This window comes from Passer domesticus, chromosome 11, assembly GCF_036417665.1.
Source record: "Passer domesticus isolate bPasDom1 chromosome 11, bPasDom1.hap1, whole genome shotgun sequence".
Taxonomy (NCBI): Eukaryota; Metazoa; Chordata; class Aves; order Passeriformes; family Passeridae; genus Passer; species Passer domesticus.
Window position 1 is genome coordinate 14,267,273 of NC_087484.1, and position 19,119 is coordinate 14,286,391.

At 42.0% G+C, this 19,119-nt stretch overlaps 1 protein-coding gene across 5 annotated transcripts in view; it reads right to left on the minus strand.

Annotated features, from left to right (window-relative positions):
• The window catches only part of U2SURP (U2 snRNP associated SURP domain containing), a 39,697-nt gene extending 24,966 nt beyond the window's left edge, over positions 1 to 14,731 (minus strand). For 2 of the 5 annotated variants that reach the window (XM_064385804.1, XM_064385803.1), the window contains exons 1-7: positions 13,826 to 13,935; positions 6,813 to 6,860; positions 3,949 to 4,047; positions 2,779 to 2,893; positions 2,252 to 2,385; positions 1,051 to 1,092; positions 204 to 271 (exon numbers count right to left, since the gene is read on the minus strand). In XM_064385804.1, the coding sequence (XP_064241874.1) occupies positions 204 to 271; positions 1,051 to 1,092; positions 2,252 to 2,385; positions 2,779 to 2,893; positions 3,949 to 4,047; positions 6,813 to 6,860; positions 13,826 to 13,870 (551 nt within the window). In that variant the 5' untranslated portion in view covers positions 13,871 to 13,935. Of the gene's footprint in view, positions 1 to 203; positions 272 to 1,050; positions 1,093 to 2,251; positions 2,386 to 2,778; positions 2,894 to 3,948; positions 4,048 to 6,812; positions 6,861 to 13,825; positions 13,936 to 14,468 lie in introns of those variants that run through there. The other 3 variants (XM_064385806.1, XM_064385805.1, XM_064385807.1) reach the window with 2 other exon arrangements.
• Positions 14,732 to 19,119: the final 4,388 nt, after the last annotated feature.

Here is a 19,119-nt window from a genome sequence, read left to right on the forward strand (position 1 = left end):
GCCCATCAGCAATGGCAGTAATTAATCCTAACAAAGTTATTTTAAACTAATTAGTTATACCATTTCACAAGCATTTGAGGGAGAAAAAAAATTAAAAACCTTCCTTGGGAAACAACTTAGCAAGAATGATCTTAAATACTGTCTGTAAAATAACGCAGAAACCTTGGATTTTATTTGTTTACAGTAAAAACTAGCAAACTTACTGCTTTAATTCTTCTTTAAAAAGTTCCAAATTACTCTTTTTCTTTTCCTTCTCTCCTTTCTTCAAAGGCTAAAATTAAAGATATACAAAACAACATTTCAGAAGACAAAATGAACAGAATTAAAAATCACATAACAAAATTGTATATAATTTCCATGCATATTTTACCCACAGCTTTCAAACCAAGTAACTACAGGAGGAAAAAACAATGGAAAAAAACCAAAACAACAACCAAATGGACTTGACACATTCAGACTGAGCGCTATCAAACACAAAGCTAGAAAATAAAAAATTCAGAATAGTTGAAAAAAAAAAGTTACTTCTCATTCTCACAATGCAGCACATGTGATCAAACACTCTCTCTACTACATACACATTTAAAATAACTGTGAGGTATTTTGTCACTTTGTTCCATTTGGAAACTAGGATGCTGACTACAACCCTAGCAAACCGTCATGCTCTAATGAATTTGACAGATGTGTGTGCATATATATGTAAATTATTTTACATATATATTTTCAATTATTTTATCCACAAACATTCTACTTGAAAAGAATTTCCTTCTCTTGCTTCCCTTTGGATGTAAATACAGTCTGAAAAAAGTTACTTTAAATAGTTCAAGATCCTCAGGAAAAACTCTTGAACGACGAAGAATATGGATACTGCAATACTACTTTTGGTTTTTTTTAACAGTAATATATGTTCCTTAACTAACTCATGTGAAATATTATCTTCAACAACATTGTTTTTATATAATCAAATTTAAATGAAAACGTTTCCAATAGGCAGACATACAAAATACTTGTGTTACACACTACAGCTTTGGAAAAACTGGACTTCCTACTCACCCCAGGCAAAGTTGTTTGTTTGTTTTTGTTTTTGGGGAGGGTCTGCCAAATAAATAAAATCATTTTTACCTCATTATCTTCAATCACCATTGGACATGGCAAGTGAGTAAACTGATTGCATTACTTCACAAGTATTTATGAAAAATTTGAAAAGCAGTAATAGTCTTACAGTACAAACACTTGCATATGACAGAACAGAGCTCAGAAAAATAAAAAAATGCTACAATTCATTTCTGTATATGTAGAGCTTTACATACAATGAAAATCAAAACTGCCATCCAGTAGTACCCCACTGGTCTAAAACTGGCATTTGTTTAAAGCTGGAGGGAAGTTATGATGGAACTGCCCACAATTATTACAATCAATTCCCACCCTAACAGGCAGCATCTTACATGCTTCACTTAAGCTTTAAAATTGTAGTAAGCTCTATTAAAAGACTTTTAAGACATCCAAGACATTCATTACACATACAGAGTAGTAACAGTAATCATATGCAATTATCACTTGACTTGAAGACTGCTGGTTCATGTTTATTACTTTTTATGACAAACCTTGGTTAAAAAAAAAAACAAACAAAAAACCAAAAAACTAAACAAAAAAAAAAACTCAACCAAATCATGCAGAAGACAAAATAAATTGAATAAAATAAGGTGTTCAGCTTCTGAACTGTGCAAGTTCTGGAACTCAAAGAGGGATTTCTAAAGGAACTTCTCAAACTTCATCCCCCCTCAAAAAAAAAAACCAAACCAAAACAAACAAACAAACTCAAAAAACCCTACCAAGAAAAACTTGGATCAACACAAAGGTCAATTTATTTTTTTGTTTAAAGTTAAAAATAAATCAAAACCAGACAGTAGCAATAGAAATTGAGAATTGATTCTAAAAGCAGAAATTCTCAGGACTGAAGAAGCTATTACTTTGCAACAGTCACTAAATCCATAGCCATGAGAAGTCTGTCCACCTTAGCAGGAACACAAGAAAAGGGCAGTGCAGCACCAGGTGCACTGTGCCACAGACAGGGCTCCTGGGCCTCTGCACCTCATCACCTTCGTATCCGCTACTGCTGCAGCCAACTCCAAACGTCCACCTTCTCTCACGTGTGACACGTGCAGATAAAACTACTCTGCAAGAACTCAGGGCCCTTCTTCTAAGCACTTCTAAATACATCAGGATGCAGTTAAGATTCAAGCAAGAAACTTACAGGCTTTTTGGTTTCTATCATGAGGAGGGACGGAGGTTTCTCATTAGATGGCTGATTTGGTTGATTTTTTTGATCTGAGAATCGTGATGATGGTTTATAGATTTTACCCCGTTTTTCATCTGTTTCATGCTCCTCTGAAATGAAAGACAAGTTGAAAGCAAATTTTATTAATTCATCCTGCACAACACTGTTCATTAGAAAGAATGTTGTTCTTCAGTCCTGGTCATTCAATTCAATGTATTACTTCATTTTTAAAAAGCTGACATTACAAATTTTACATAATTTAACATCTTTTAATACGAAGAACACGGATTAGGTAATCTAAACCAAGGCATTTTTTCTTCTTGTGGTTAAAGCACAAATCACACCACTGCCTACCTCAATCAAAGCACAAAGTAGATTTTAGCATCAAGTTTTCTTTTCTGCTTCTAATGTAACATACTAATTTTAAAACACAATTCAAAGCCAATCTTCATCTTTACTCAAAGCCAAATGACCCACCACTTCCAAAAAAAGATTAGTTATACCTTTAGATGCATTAACGATTCCTCCTCTTACAAATGTTTTCACTTTATTACCATCACCTCCTTCAAAGGCAGCAAGGAATTCTTCATAAATTTCTGCAGCAGCCTTCTCATCCTCCTACAGAGCAAATGTTCATCTATTTACTATCATCACAGAACAACTTTCACTAGACAGTTACTCTTTAAATAACTATGTGACATTCATTTTTATTTTCTAGAGTTCAAGCTACAAACAGCATCAAAGGAGTTTCAATTTTAGATAATTCAAATTTCTGAGAAATGGGGGTAGAACACAGCATACAACAAACAAAGCCAGTGAGGCTGTGTGCTCCAATATATTCCTTTGCAGGAGTTTACATGGCAATTTAACATCCAAAAGATGCCAAAGAGAAAAGCTCCAATCAAAGGCTCATGAGCCTGGAGCTTTGTTGGCCTCAGCATGAGAGAACAGTGCCCATTCCATCTCAGCCTCTACGATCAACCCACGTGGCTGAAGGAGATCAACAAGAGGATCACCTTTCTGTATTTCCCAGAGAACAAGCTGAATAAATGGCTTAAGCTGAGCACTGTGGCTTAGCACTGCCATGATTTTTAGGCCAGTATTTCCAACAACCCAGGAGGAGGTAAGCCACTGCAACACAGTACGGGTTGTGTGTACACATCTCAAACCCCAAAATTTTCAAAACTTTCACCTTACCAATTAGCATATATATATTTCTTAAAATTTGGTAATTCCTGAGCAATCTAAAATGCAGTACTAAAATTTAAGGTTTGTATACAATACAGTTATTAGACAAAAAAAATGTTTTACAGAACTAACAAGGACGTGTGCTGAAACAAGTTCAAAAATGGCAGGTACTCTTTGCAATAACTGAAATCCAATGATAGAGAGCAAAGGAAGAACAGAAAACTACCTAAGGTGATGGCTGTCTCCATTCTGAGCAATGCACCAATGGATTATGGTAATTCCCTATTTCAGGAAGCCAGAGAACTTGATTTCTCAGAAAAGGACAGAGTAAGCCTCTCTGTATCATAATGCTATGGATGCCAAAAATATGTTATACAGTAAAATACAATTCACTTTCACTCTTAGAGAGCTACAATTACAGCAATCTAAAAGCGAAGTTATTTGAGCTCTGCATACAAAGTAAAATTTTCATTGTATACCATTACCTTCTTTTTCAATTCTTCTTGCTCCTTCTTACTCAGTGTCCGTTTGGCAGCACTCATTTTGCCAATACTGAATGCTTTAAGTTTACTTTCCATTAAAGGCTGCAAAAGGAGTAAGAAAACAGACATCAAATTGTTTACAAAACAATTACAATAATGCTACTTTTGACCTTGGTCTAGACAAGTAACTCAAATAAAACAAAGAAAAGATGTCCTGTACTTATCTGTGAAGTTTTCATTATCTAATACAACCAAAAAAACCCCTTAAATCTGTGTGGCTCTTTTTAAACAAATCATCCTTGGTTTAATGAGAAAGCTTTTAATGGACCATTCAAACACAGCTGAAATCTGAAGGACACTTGCTGTAAGAGCCTGGACATTTATCACTATGCAGTGCTGCAATTCCTAAACCTTCAAAAATACATGCTTTGCATTACAGTTCTTCACCCTTCCCTCAGAAAAGCTTTTCTGACTATTTTGGCAAGACTATGTTTGTGCAAGGTTGGACAGGTAATGGAACAACCACATGGATGCTAAATTTCCACTGTACTTCAAGGTAAAAATTAATAGCTTTGCTGGAACAACGCATTCCAGAGGCCTTCACCTATAAAAAAACCTCACATAAAAACTTCACATTCAGCTCCTACACTGTTTCTAATGTCTTTCCAAAACCCTGATGAAGGAAATACTCCACACAACAGTAATTTCTTGAGTATGGAAACGGAATTCTTCAGGCTCTATTGTGGTAGTTAACAGGCAGCAAAGCATCAAGAGAAGAAAGACAAGAGGATGGAGAGCATGTTCCAAAGACACGGGCAGTGAGAAGTTAACTGAGAGAAAAAATACTTCTCTGGAAACTCCTGCCTTCACACAGTAATTCATGAAGAATCAGAACAAAAACAAAGCCCCAAAAGCTATGAGTCTTGTTTTCAAAATATTTGTGATGCTCTTGCAAAGAGCACATAGCGATGCTTAAAACTATGATTTTTGCAATGACAGCTCCTAAAAAAAATCAGCTTAATAAAACATCAAGAGACAAATAAGGTGAACAACTTAAATGTCATATTATGAGAAATATGCTGATACCAACTGGAAAGGGTTTCCTCTAGGAATAATTTTCTTTGTAAAGAGTTTTATTTCTAGTATCAGTTTTCTATTAAAAAAAATCATAAAAATCACCATAAAAAACAAACTGTTTGAAATATCTTCAATTTATAATCCTTGCTTAGCATCACTCTTAGTTCTGTGCCAAGCACAGGACCAAGTAGTTCATACTTCCTTGGAAGTGTTTGCTGTTCATCACTGAAAGTAAAGCTATCAGTGACAAATTTATGCAGTGCTGTCTGTGAAGTCATCTGGTGTATGACACCATGTTTGTCAATGTGAGCTGCTGTGACAGGCTTATCAGGAGCTTTTAACTCATCAGTGTGTTTTTAAATTTAATAAAATCCCATCTCCCAGTTGTATGAAAAACAACTTCTATTTCAGTATGACAATATACAACCTTGGCAAAACATGGGCACACAGCAATGGCACAGCAATGCAGGCAGAACAAACACCAACTCCTACCCAAGGCTTATCCTGTCATCAGAAAATAATCTCTCACAGTAATGTCACAGGATACCTGCAGATCAGCCACATGAATATTTGTTCCAGTGACATAAAGGAAGCAGCTGCAAGATAAAGAGCTCTGGCACTAAGAGCTGCTCAGTTTAGAAAGGATCTCAGGAAAAAAAACCCACCTGCCAACGGGCAGGAACAATATAAAGTAAAGACTGAACTAATTTATGCCTGCTAGTTAGATTCCAGTGGGCAATTATAACATTATCATTAACCATATGCAGTTTCACAGAATTCCTAACAACAGAACTATACAAAACTTGAAGATCTTCCTCCTTCAAAGAATGCAAAATACTGTGAAAAGGGTAAAGCAAATGATAGAAGCAAAGAGAAACTTGCAGCTGAGTAATCAAATCTCTGTATGAAAGCTTCTATTTAACCAGAACACTGCACTGTAAGGTGGCACAAAGCACTAAAGTTCCAGTTCCATCAGTACAAAATACTCAGAAGAGATTTAAGAGTAATTGCCCAAATTGTAGCAAGTAAAAGAAATCAATAAAACAAGCTACTTCTCTATGAAAAGTTTCTGCTACCACAACTCAACTAATGCTCTTACAAGCAATTTAACAGCTGGTAATTGACTTCTGCATGTACAAAATCAAATTGAAATCTTGAAGGAAATCCAAACCACAGAATGAATTGCCTGGTATTAACTCCCAGCTTGGCTCTTGCTGCCTGCTTTCATTTTAACTCAGAAACAGGTAAGTGTTCATGCAACATACCAAGCACACAACCAGGCAAAGGTCTTGTCACTGAGGGGATCAGGGGCAGGGGGACAGCAGGACCTGGTTATTCCTCTTACCTTTTCCTTTATCATATTCTATTAGAAAGAAAAATAAAGGATGGAATTAGGGCCACACTGTCTCAGCCTCGAGAAGCCAAGTGTATGTGAAAAGGCACTTGAATACCCCATGATTCCCAGGACTGATCACCTGGCATCCTCAAGCACTGCTCAGTACAAGAGACAAGCCCACAGAGAGTCCCTGCAGCTCCTTTCTGTTCCAGTACCTACCATGGATGCAGTTCCATGCAGCACAGCTTCCTACATTGCTGCTTGTTTTCAAAGTTCCAAGGAGTATTTTTAAACATGAAATCAACGGTTCATTTGCAAACACCTACAGGTTACATACCCAATGCACCAAACTCTGCCTGTAGCAAGCAGTTTTCTTTAAAAACAGGCCTATTTTGAGTTTGTGGGTTTGGTTGGAATTTTTTTTTGGTTTTTTGTGTACGTGTTTTGGACTTACATGTGAATCAGCAGATCCAGTGGTATGTACTGCATCTGGCCCTCTGACCTGAGGAGAGAATGAGGAGGACGTGAGGCACACAACAAGAAACAGACAAACAGCCTCTGGGGGCTTTTTCCCAGTTCTTGGAATGTGAATTTTCATTTCAATTTCAACATCCAAAGACACAAGAACAAAGATACCTATAATGTATTTTAATGATATATCTGACCTAGGTCACCTATCTGACTGAGGAACAATGTCAATATAAGGCAAATAAGGGAGAGACCTAAAGATAGACCATTAAAAAAAATCTCAATTTCCACAGCTGGATTTTAAAAATACATCAGTAATGGCACAACTGGGAAAAAAAGCAGGTTAGTTACACTGTATGTTCAAGAGTTGTCATCAAAGGCTGTTAAAGATTACATAAAGTGCTTGATTGCATTTGGCTTCCTATAAAATCATTTCCAAAACTGCTTTTACTGTATTGTGCATAGCTGGAACCTGGCCACCTCAAAAACCACAATCTGTGACCAGGTACTAATTGGAGTTATTACTTTAAACCCTAACTGAACTTTAACACCTAAACCAGCACATACACAAAATCAGGTTTGAAATGAGCTTAAGTGATAGAGAACACACTTTTAAATCACATAATGCCCAAATTCCAGAAAATCTGACATAACATCTACTTTTAAGATATTATTGCCTGATGCACAATTCATACCTTAATTAAAATTTAAGTCAAAGTAACACATTTCCATTAGCTGAAATCTGTTCATTAGTTACAGAACATTAGCATTTCTCCTTATTACCAGGAGTTTATACTAGAAATAGTAATATATGATGCTCATTTCCACTCTTTCAAAACCAACAAGCACCAAGTACTACTCTAGAAAATCATTTACTAGGCCTTGTTTTTGTTGTGCATCCTGCTTTTTCATCAGCTAAGATAGAGACATTTCTCTTTCAACAAGTTTATTTCTATGTTATACGGTAAAATCAATTTAGAAAAAATGGTCTTCAACAGAAATCAGAATTAAGTGCATAAATGTAGAGTGCAACACACAGATATAGCTCTTCCAAGAGAGAAGCAAAAGGCTTCTAGGAATATGTGTGTAGGTTTTTTTAAGATAAATGGAGCAGGAAAAAAAAAAAGGGGGAAAAAAATAATGTCTTACTCTCAATGACCTCCCAAATCCCATCCTCGCAGCACTGTACCTGACTCACAAGCACATCTTTGCCAATAACAGAAGCCAATAACAAGCTGAGTTCACATGCAGCAGTAGCAGTTCATTAGAATACACATGGAAGCAAATATCTCAAGCATCTTTTACTAATGCCACTTCCTGCAAACTTCTCCTCCTGTGTACTTGGATTTTTTTGTGATCCCAAATTGCCTGTGGCACTCAGATCTGTAATCTGTTATGCACAGGTCTACTGCACAAATGTAGCCTAAGGAAAGTTGTATTCCTCTCAAAACTTTATGAATGTGTAGCCTAACATCACACAGATAAAAGACATACACTGTGCAAAAGAATTCCAGAGCATGGGAACAGCATTCTTCCTGCTGGCAGCTGCCACCCTGTGGCAACCAACACAGCAGCTGCAATTCCAGCCTTCCAATAAACAATCTGAGACCTGCAGTTCAAAACATCAGTCTCAAAGGTGGAGTGATGGAGCGCTGTCTGCCTTGGTGTACGGACACAGATCGAGCACTGCTCCAGAAAGGAGCTTGTCTGGCAGCAGCAGAAGGGAATGGCCACTTCCTGATTCTCCACATCTGTTTCATTTATGGAAGTTTTAGATAGCAACACCTCCCACCAGGGGTGGTGATGAAGCTGCTTGTAAGGAGGACAGAAACAAAGCATTACACAGAGTAGCAGTGGGAATGCTCAGTACAGATTACCCTGAGAAAGAACATGAAAAAAGCAAGACACTAAATGTGCTTCTCCAGCAGCAAGCAGATGACACTGCTCAGAAAGGCTGCAGTGCGTGGTGGCACACAGAGATTCTGTGGGAGTCCTCTGGCACTCCCCAACCCACCAACAGAGACCATGGCACTGTGGAGCCACTGAACATTAGCTGAGCAGCAGAATTTCTATTAAGGTGCATTCAGAAAACTTCTAAAAGCAATTTTAGCTTTCAGACCAACCATAGCCCAAAATAACTAGCAGCTTTGGAGACCCACGTTATCTTCCTCCTTCACCAATTCTTATTTTTAAGGTCTTCTCTTTCCTATGTATAAATTTAGTTCTACCTTTGATACTGCTCCTCACCAACCAAACAACTGTTCTGACAATGCATAAGATGAAAAGGTTCTTGATAAAAATACACATTGCTACCTGCCAGTTTCTAAACAGTAGCTATTAAAAAAAAAAAAATCACAAATTCCCACAGCACTGCACTTTGTATCCATCTGTACTGCCTTGGCAAAAGGGGCCATTTTGTTTCCTTAAGAGTCCGACCAGCTGCACTGACTCAGCGGAACTGGTGTCTTTCTAACAGAGAGAAACGTTTTATAAGACATTGCCCACCTGTGTTGAAATCTAGAGCAGGATTATTTTTTCTGTTCTCATCATGTCAAGTAGCTCAACTGAACTTAACTGCTGAAAGAAAGACACACAAAGCTCTGCCCTACACAAGATGAGATGTGAGGACAGCTCCCTCACGTTCAAAATGCCAACAGAAAAAATGCAGTGAATCCAACTTTCAGTCACTGCCACCACAGACAACTGACAAATGCCTTCTTACCCCCAGTTCACTGCATCTCTGCATGAAAACTGTCTTTATTTACTTTTTTTCCTCAACCAGACTATTTTACAGCTGGATCACCCTTTCCATCACTTTCACGCTGCACATTTCCCAAAGCATGTGCCAGCACAGCTGAAGTGTCATTTCAGCAGCCTGCAGTGCTGCTGCAGTAAAATACAGCCCTGTCAAAGCCCAGTCCTGGAGGTCAGGGCACCCAAAGCTTCACTGCTGAGTCCAGCCAGCTTCACTTAACCTCCAAGAGAAAACCCAAAAACTTCAAAGGACTGTACAAATGAGATTTCTTACAAACTTCCATGAAAATGCCAAAGCAGAGTCATCTCTGAGATCCTGACCTTTACATTTTCTTCCAGCTTCATGGAAGCTTCCAAGGAGAACAGAGAAAAGAACAGCTCTTTGAAATCTTCCTTCCTGCCCATAGTTCACATGGCCACAAATCCAGCTCTTCTCGGTTTCCCCAGACTTAAAAATCTCTTGGTAAAACTGGCACAATTCTGTTATTTCACAAGTATTTAAAATACACTGTATACAGCAATTTAAAAAATATTAATACTAATGCCATTTAGTGAAACAAAGAGCAACAAAAGCTGCCAACAACCCAGGGGACAATCTGTGGTCCTCTAAATGCTGAATGGTATTTTTACAACTGTAATTGCTACAACTTAAAACATAAATGAAAGCCCGTCCTTGAAAGAACCAATAGCTTCAGGTGAAATGTTGAAAAGAAACTCTGATGAAAGCCACTCCTGCCCTGTTTCAACACCTTCCATTGATCCTGCCCCCACACTGGCCACACTGAACCACAGCACTGCTCCTGGTCTAGAGATCACTCACCAAAGGGAGAGATGGGGAGGTTCAGCCAAACCATTTCCCAGCTCATAGCAGCAGCCTGCTGCCCAAAGCATGCCAAAGCAACCGAAGAGGACAATGTTTGGTAGGGAAGAAGTGGCTAAGGCTGGGACTCCTTGTGTCAGCACTGACAGCAAGGAAAAACAAATGGGAACACATCGTAAATTAAGATGTCAAAATTCAGCTAAAGGAGGTTTCCAGGTTGCCTTATACTACTTTTTATTCTTCTTTTCTCTCTAGAAAGTAAGTGTTTGAAAACACCTGCAAATTATTTTACAGCTAATGTATTTGGTCTTTACAGTTACTGGAATAATGCAGATCAGAATTAGTCCCTATCTGAGTAATCTTAACTTGCAGACACAACAGCAAATGGACTGTGGCTTCCTCCAGAAGTATCTGTACATAATACAGAATGGCATTCCACTAGAACCTTAAACTCAGATAGCAGGTACAGCTCTTGGGATGAAAAAGGGAAAAGCACAGCTTGGTCCGAGTGGAGCATTTCTTCTGCATATGGCACCCAATCTGAACAGCAGTGTATGTAGGAGCAGTGGCCATGCCAGAGTCACTATTCTCAGAAGAACAATAACGAAATCAAAAAGTTGCTGAGCAGCTAAAATTTCATGACATAAATAACTGAACATCTGTATCTGTCATTTCAGAATCATGTCCTACACCGATGTCCTGTGCAGGCTCTGGTAATATCTATTTTCTATTCTTTAATTATCCTTCTTTCCTACTTGGATTTCTGGAATTCCCAAGCACAAATCTTGCCATTCTCATCTCAAAGTGCCAAAGGAATAGTTAATGCTTTTGCAACACATTTCACATGGGAGACTCTCAAAGTTATTTAGCAGCTGCCAGTATCACACAAAGCAGCTGCCACCACAGCCATGCAGGCACTGGGGACTCCTGTACCACCTCCAGCAACACTTCCCAGTCAGCGAATCAAACAAACAATGCCTGGCTGAAAAAATGTGATTTTACACTATAAATATATACATTCAAAATAACTGGGTCAAATTCAGTACTTGGACAAGAAGACTGAAGAAAAAACACCAACTATTCTGAAGGGGAGAAATTATTTTATTTCAGGCACTAGGTCACAGCTCCTCACAGAGCACAGAAAATAAAAGGTCACTGTGTCTTTCCAGCAGGTGTCTAGAAGCCAGCAAAGGCACTGAATTGGAATTGCCACTGAGACATATCTTATGAGTCTGTGAGATACATAAATTATTGTATTTGCAAAACAAATGTAACTTGCAAAAGAAGCCTACAACTTCACTTTTAATTACGTAAGTAAATGAATCCTAAAATTATTTTAAATAATCACAATGTCTGATAAATAATTACTTGATAAAATCTAGCAAAATGGTTATTTGCTCAATCCTTAAACCATAAACATTTTCATATAGGCTCAACTAAAAATACACATTTTAATCCCTGTGTGAACAAACCAATTAAAACAAAATAATATCACTAATTTCAATACCATTTCTTTCTGCAGACATCTGAAAAGTATCTCAATGTGTATCACAAGCACTTATGGAATAATAAAACAAAGGTGCCGAAGGGAACACACACTGTTCAGCCCCCCAAGATTTCCTTTGTGAGAAATAAATCCCAAGAGATGTCTTATTTCACTTCACTTTCCAACAGAAACATTCTCATGGATCCAAGTAGGTACTATCCCTATTTTCTGTGGCACATAAAATAATAAAAGGACCAAGCCAGATGTAAAACACAAAGTGAGACGTGGCCTGGATGTGTGGAGGGGTGAGGGGACGTGCACAGAGGTGGCAGTGCAGGTACTGATGTCCTCAGCAGGCCCTGGCAGATGGACACAGCCCGACCTTGTATTCCCCAGCCCTCCTACTGACTTCCCTGGGATGGAAGAGTTAACTGCCTGAACACAGCTCTGCAGAACTGACATCTAGGACAGAACACAATTCCTATGAATTAATTATTACTGTACATTGAAAAAAAAGAGAATCACCAGTACAGAAATAGTAAATGACAGAACAAAAATAGTCTACAACGTAACTGCAAAAAGAAAGGAATCACATCTGGGTTGGTTTTCTGTACCATGATATCAGCTGCGTTAATCAATAATTAAGTATTCCATTTCTAATTATACTTGAAATCCCAAAATGTCCTATTGCCTGAAAGCCACTGCCCATAAATTAAGACCTATTTTACTACTGAAGTTTTCTGTCCAGCTCTTATTTGTTATCCCAAGCCAAAAGCAAGATTAAAAAAAGAAAAGGTTTCTTGGCAATATTTGGAACAGATCATAAAAGGGAAACAAAAAAACAAAAATAAAACTCTACTACTCTAATAACAACTGAGTAAACATGGAAAAGACTTTAAGTAACTACACTTCATTACCAACTGCATTAATTACTAAAATTTCTTAGCAGCAAAAAAAAAAAAATTAAATAATCCTGGTTTTGCTTAATAAAAAGTGGGCAAATAAAATATGAGCAAAAATTATTCATGTATAGCACTGGAAATTCCTGAGCCATAACACAGCTTCCTCTTTGAATGACTTACACACTCACACACCAAAACCTGGAAGATTTACACACTTCTGACCTAAAACCTGAAATGAAAGTGAATGAAAAGGAGTAATCCTCAAGGCATCAGCCGCCCCCCAAAATGTCTGGCCCTGTGCCCGCCCAGCAGGAGCGATGCTGCGAGCGCAGGCAGCTCTGCGCTGGGAGCGCTGCTTTCGGAGCACAGCTCTGGGCCAAGTTTTCAGCGCTGCCGCGCTACCTGCGCTCCCGGGCTGGAAATCCACCCAGCAGGAACTGCAGGAAGCAGAGAGGGCTCAGTGGAAAGCGCGGGGAACGCCGCAGCGATTCTACGAAACTTGTAGTTTCATCGCACTTCAAAAAACACGCTCTATCTCAATTCGTCGTTTTCCTTCACACTCCCGAGTTGGAAACTAATCCTGCGCGGGCTTCAGCGCTCGTGGGGGCTCGGGCAATGAAACGAGAGCCGTCGGCGGCACGGCCGGGCTCGGGCTCTGCGAACAGCCCGCAGCGCCGGCCGGGGAGGGAGCGCGGGCCGGCACAGCGCCCCGCCGAGCGCCGCGGCCTCCCGGCCGGCCACGGGGACGGACACGGGGACAGACACGTGCCCGGGCGGCCTCGAGGAGCGGGCGTGCCCCGCAACAGGCCCGGGACCCCGGCCCCCTTCCCGCCTCCCACCATCCCGGGGCCCGCGGTCACCCCGGGCTCGGAGCAGGCCGCGCCGCCCGCGCCTCGCCACCCTGCCGCTACCGGGCCCCGCCGCCGCGGCAGCGGGCCGCGGGCCGCATTCCCCGAGCGCAGCGGAGCGGGCCACGGGCCGTGGCTGCCGCGCCGGAGGGAGCGGCGCGGGCCGCGGCGCGGGGCGAGCGGCCTCACCTTCCCGGCGGGTTTCTGCGAGCCGCCGGGCGCCTTGTCCGCCATCTTGCCTCTCCCTCGCTCAGCCCTGGCGGCGGCCGAGCGAGCGCCGATCCCACCGAGCCCGCGAGCGGAGGGCGCGAAGCCGATGGCCGAGCCGCCGATGCAGGGCCGCCCCGACCGCGGGCAGCGACGGGAAGCGGAGCGGGGCCGGCTGGAGCGGCCTGAAACGCTGCACCTCCGGGAAAAACGCCCTTCAGCAGCGAAAGGGCCAACACAGCACAGCCTTCGGTACTGGGCTTGATACCGCACTGCAACTGCAACTGTACCGAAGGCTGTTTAACTGGGGATTACAACCAGCCGTCACATTTATCATGAGTCTTGAATCCCCCTGTTTTTATGGATTTTCAGAGTGGAATAGGCAGGGGCTGAGATAGTACTTAAGGAAAAGACAAGAAGATGCACAGAAATTAATGAAAGCTTTAATCACCACCTGCCGACACGCACTGCCCTGTGAGCGGCAGGAGGGAGCAGGGCCTGCGCTAACAACCAGCTGGAGAATGAACGTTCCAGAAGGGAGGGGAAAAGTAGCAAAAGGAGAGGCTGAAGAGGGCAGAGGCAACTGCAGAGGGCTGGAAGTTTATAGAGGAGGGCAAAACCTCACCGGCTGCAGATGTGCGTCCAGGTGCGCAGGGACATGGTCTGGTGAGGGCTGCTCTGCCCGCAGCTGGGTCACGGTGACGGCTCAGCTGCGAGCACGTCCATGGCAGCTGTCACCGCGTGTCGGCAGCGCCCAGCAGGCGGGGCAGGGCGGGGAAGGCTCCGTGGCGGGCGCAGGACGCGGGTCAGAGTGCAGCCGGAGCCGGGCGGGCGGCAGCAGCAGCAGCGGCAGCAGCAGCAGCGGCAGCGGCAGCGCCCAGCCTTCCCCACCCGCGCGGCTCAGCGGGGCTCAGCGGGGCGCGCAGGCGCCGCCAGGGGGCAGGCACGGCCCGTGCCCCGCGCCCGCCTGAGGCAGCCCGCGCCACGTAACGTGACTCCACCCGGAGCCACACAAAAAATGGCAAAATAAAAAATAACGATGCCCATCGTTCCTTAGGTGTGAGCCGCTTTACTCCGCCGTTCAGTCCGCGGCGGGCCAGTGCTGCTGCGGCAAAGGCGAGGCAGGGAGAAGGGCCACGCGGCGGCAGGCGTTCCTGCGGCTGCCGGAGCCTCCTGCCGCCCTCCGCCACAGCGCGGGGATCCGACACGGCAGGAACTGCAGCGGGAAACGCGTGCTGCTCCCTCGGCTGGCACCGTGCCGGGTGGCCGCTCCACCCTGGAGGAGCCTGCACGGCTCTCTTGGATAAATTTGAGGAGCAGTCACTGAGGCTTGGAAGGAAGGAGGGGGAAATAAAACCCAAGCATTGCCAGGCACAACTCCACCAGTCTTTTTTTTAGGATATTTTGAGCCCCAAACGTTCCCACAGAGGAGTCCTTCCACACGAAGGGATGGCGTTGGTCAAGGAGCATTGTGGATGGATTAGGCAGGATTTACTGCTTCAGAATCCAAGGCAAGCCCTTCTCTTCGCCCATCTTTCTCCCTGTTTACTTGAAAACCATTTCACTGCCTTGCAGAAACACAGGATTAGCATAATCTGTGACCTGCTTTTGGGGTGGTTTTTAACGTATTAGTGCAAACAGGTGCAGCAATGAGTTGAAAGCAAACCAGCTGGGGAACTTAGGGCTACCGGAGAAAACACTAGATGATGCTCAACTCTCCTGGGACCATATTAATAAACCTGGCATGAAAGATGACTGACACTTCTGGATAAGAAACAGACATCTAGCTGGAAAGAGGAATGTGCCTTTGGATGATAAGAGTTTCAGAGCCAATAATGTTTAGAAAATTTGTGCTCCATTTGGCCTCAATCCCTTTATTTTATCCACCTCATTAATCCATTTTAATTATGCACCTCATTGTTCAAATCCTCTGCTTACTGCTCAGCCTCTACGCTCTTTTGTAATTAATAAACTGCACCAAATTAAGAGCATCACAATCCAGAGCGTGCTGAGAAAAACAGGAAAGAAATAGTTAGAGTTTCAAAGGTCATCTCTAAAGATAATTTTTTCAGAATGAACTGTACTCCTCAATCTGTGCTATTTATAACACATTGCAGTAGTACAGTAGCACTTGTGTACAGTTAGTGAACGAGAACACATGTCACCGTTTTGGGCTTAATGGGAGAGAAGGAAGGAGAAGGAGAGCGGGAAGGAAAGGAAACAGTGAGATGCAGAAATCCATGGAGAATTAATGCTGGAAAGGGTAGGCTAATAATAATAGCAACAATATTTGAAAGCAAACTATAGGCATTGTTCACTATAATGCATAAAGTCTGGTTGCCTGCAGACCTGGGAATTGTTTATTAACGGTTGTTACAATGACAAGTATCATTAGGCAATATATTGGGAAAATCATGAATTATCATAAATAATTAACACTAAGCTACATTAAGTAAACCACATGCTGCAGTGCGTTACACTTGTCTTTCTGGCTGCTTTTTTCCCAACTTTCAGATGAAAGCTCTCCCCTGCTCTCACAGACCAGGGCACAGAACTGCTGTCATCCTTTAGCACGTGTGGGTGAGAGGGAACAGGAGAGGAAGGATTTAGGTGCTGTGGAAGTTCCCTACCCCGTGGCAAAGGAAGCACGTTGGAGGACACGAGGCAGGCAGACAGTGAGTAGGACAGGAGTGTAGCTGCTGGGTGTGCAGGTTTGTAACTCTGTAGTATCACACTTTCCTGTGCAGTTTCACAGAGTGGCTCGCGGATCACTAAAGCCACCGGCTGTGTGTTCCCCAGTGCTTAGGCAGCCGTCTTCCAGCTTCTTTCCTCATTCCGCCCTCCACCTCCTCCCACCCCAGAGACTGAAAAGCGCCAGCGAGGGCTCTCAGAATAGGCAGCTGCAGCTCCCCGTGCACTCGCGGGTTGCTAGGGAGCGCCGAGCCCAGAGCAGAGGCGGGCAGCGCTCAGCCGAGCACAGAGAGCCTGGCCGCAACTGAGATGCTTTAACAGGGACCACGGGAATAAGGAAAAAGAGCTAGAGGGGCTGTCTGGAGAAGGCAGTTTGCCTCTCAGCAAGTCTGGACTTGCTGCCCCTGTTCTGTCTGCTCTCTGTCCCCCGGCAGGAGCCATCTCTGTGTTACTCCATCTCTCAGTGCTCTGACTCCTGCTCTACTCCTGCCATTCAGCAGCTGCTTTCCCTTCCAGGACCCCACTGCTCTCTCCTGGGACACGTCTTATCAGGGAACCTGGGCTCTTTCTCCCCCTGGGATTCCTCAAGCAATGAGGAACATTTCGCAAACCAGTCACAGGGCCAACATCTGACTTGAGCCGTCTGGCTGAGAAGGGTCACTCATTTGCAGCGTAGTTTGCAGGCATTAGTGCAAGTATCAAATGAAGGCTTAATTTCAAAAGTTCTCCTGCAGCTTCTTGTCAGAGAGAATTAGCCTACGTGGCTAGAATCCAGATGTGCACATCTATCAGCTGTTTTGAAAGCATGGAAGTTCAAGATGAGTGCAATGCCAGTCATTCCTTCGCCCTGCTGAGAGTCCCTCCTGTCAGGTTACTAACAGTGGGTAGCAATTTGTGCTCTGCAAAACACTCCCACTCTGCACATACAAACAAAACAATTTCTTAGTTATGCACTTTGTAAGTGAGGGTTCAGTTCTGCAACCCTTGCAAAGGACAAGCTGTACTTTGCTCTTACCACGAGCCCCTGGAATCTGGGACAGTGGTGGATTTTGACCATGGAAAACATGAAATATGCACCTACCCAATATGTTATTCTTCATCACAGTGAAACTAATTTCAGAGCAATACTTATGCTCAGATTTGCTGCTGTCAAGAAAAAGGCAAGTTTTATTACCTCAAATCTTCAAAACCAGGAACTCTAAAAAGACAACAACCAAACTTTCAGAGAAATTTTCTTAAAATGTGAAGTATTTTACCCAATTTGCTGTTTGGTGTTTTTTCAGATGGGTTTCATTGCTAGTTTTTAAAGCATAAAGGATACAAACCTGAAGATATTCAGCTTCAAGGTAAAGAGGGCAGAAAATTAGAAGCTCCTGATCATAGAGACATTAAAATGAACATTGCTGTGCAGCTATGATGGTGTTGGTTACTGCTATTCCCTTTCACAACATCTACCTTTTCTCTCCTCCAGGTGAGGCTTTAAAATATAGGTATCAGTCCCACTTTTCTTTATCTATCAAGGTATTAGCTTTATAAAGTATAATTGACCCTAGTTAGTTAGTCAAGAAGGAGAAAGTGACGCAAGGTTTCCTGTTTATCCAGTCTTACAAAGATAGTGGAGTAGGATCTCTAAAGGCAAGTTAATCCCTTCAGTATTGGATCAAAACACAGTGTCTACTCAATTATTACAAAGTATTGTAATCACTGCAGTAAAACCCATCAAACCATTATTTGCAAGAGATTGATACACATTCAAGAAAGGGTAAAAAAAAACACACAGAACAAAAGGACCATTTTTGTATGTCTGTGTATCTCTTCAGATGTTCTCCCAGAGAAACTGCAACCAGGAGGTACAGCAAACAAAGTTAGATGAGGCTAAAGCTTCCCTTTCTTTAATAGCTACTCTTTTTAAACAGGGCCAAATTCGACCCTCTCTCTGGTTTAGTGGGGTTCCATGGAAGATGTCACATCAGAGACAGAGTTACTAAAAAGGTTTCAGTGCAGGAGAAAAATCCAGAGGAAACAAAGAGGGTAAATGTTTTTACTCAGATAAAACTTCTCATTGAGAAAGAAAAAGGTATTATACAGGTGGAATTGTAGGGTAGAGGATTAAGTCAAGAAAGTGCTACTAAGACTGATATTTGCTAGTGTGAGTAGAATTGGGTGAGGCTAAAAGTTTATCTTCAAAAGAATCTTAAATTTTCCAAACACCATCACTGCATATTACATTAGGACTTTCTCTCTTTTTAAGATTTTTTAAAATTAGTTTATTTATTCAAAAAAGCTGTGTATAATAGGAGGGCTAAGTACAAACTCTTCCCTAGTGTGCTGAGTATGTTTGAATGCAAAACATACACTTAGCTTTTATTTTTTCATTTCCTAACCAAAAGGCATCATTTCACTGGGTAGGATTGAAGTAATTTAGAAAAATTTTAGGCCTTTTGATATTTCAGACAAAAATAACACCTCAGAAATTACATCAACATTGAATAAAACAAAAGTATAATGTAGAAACAAACTCACATTTGGTATTTTAGCACATATTTTCCTTTGAGTCTTCATCCAGCACTGATTAACATTAGCTT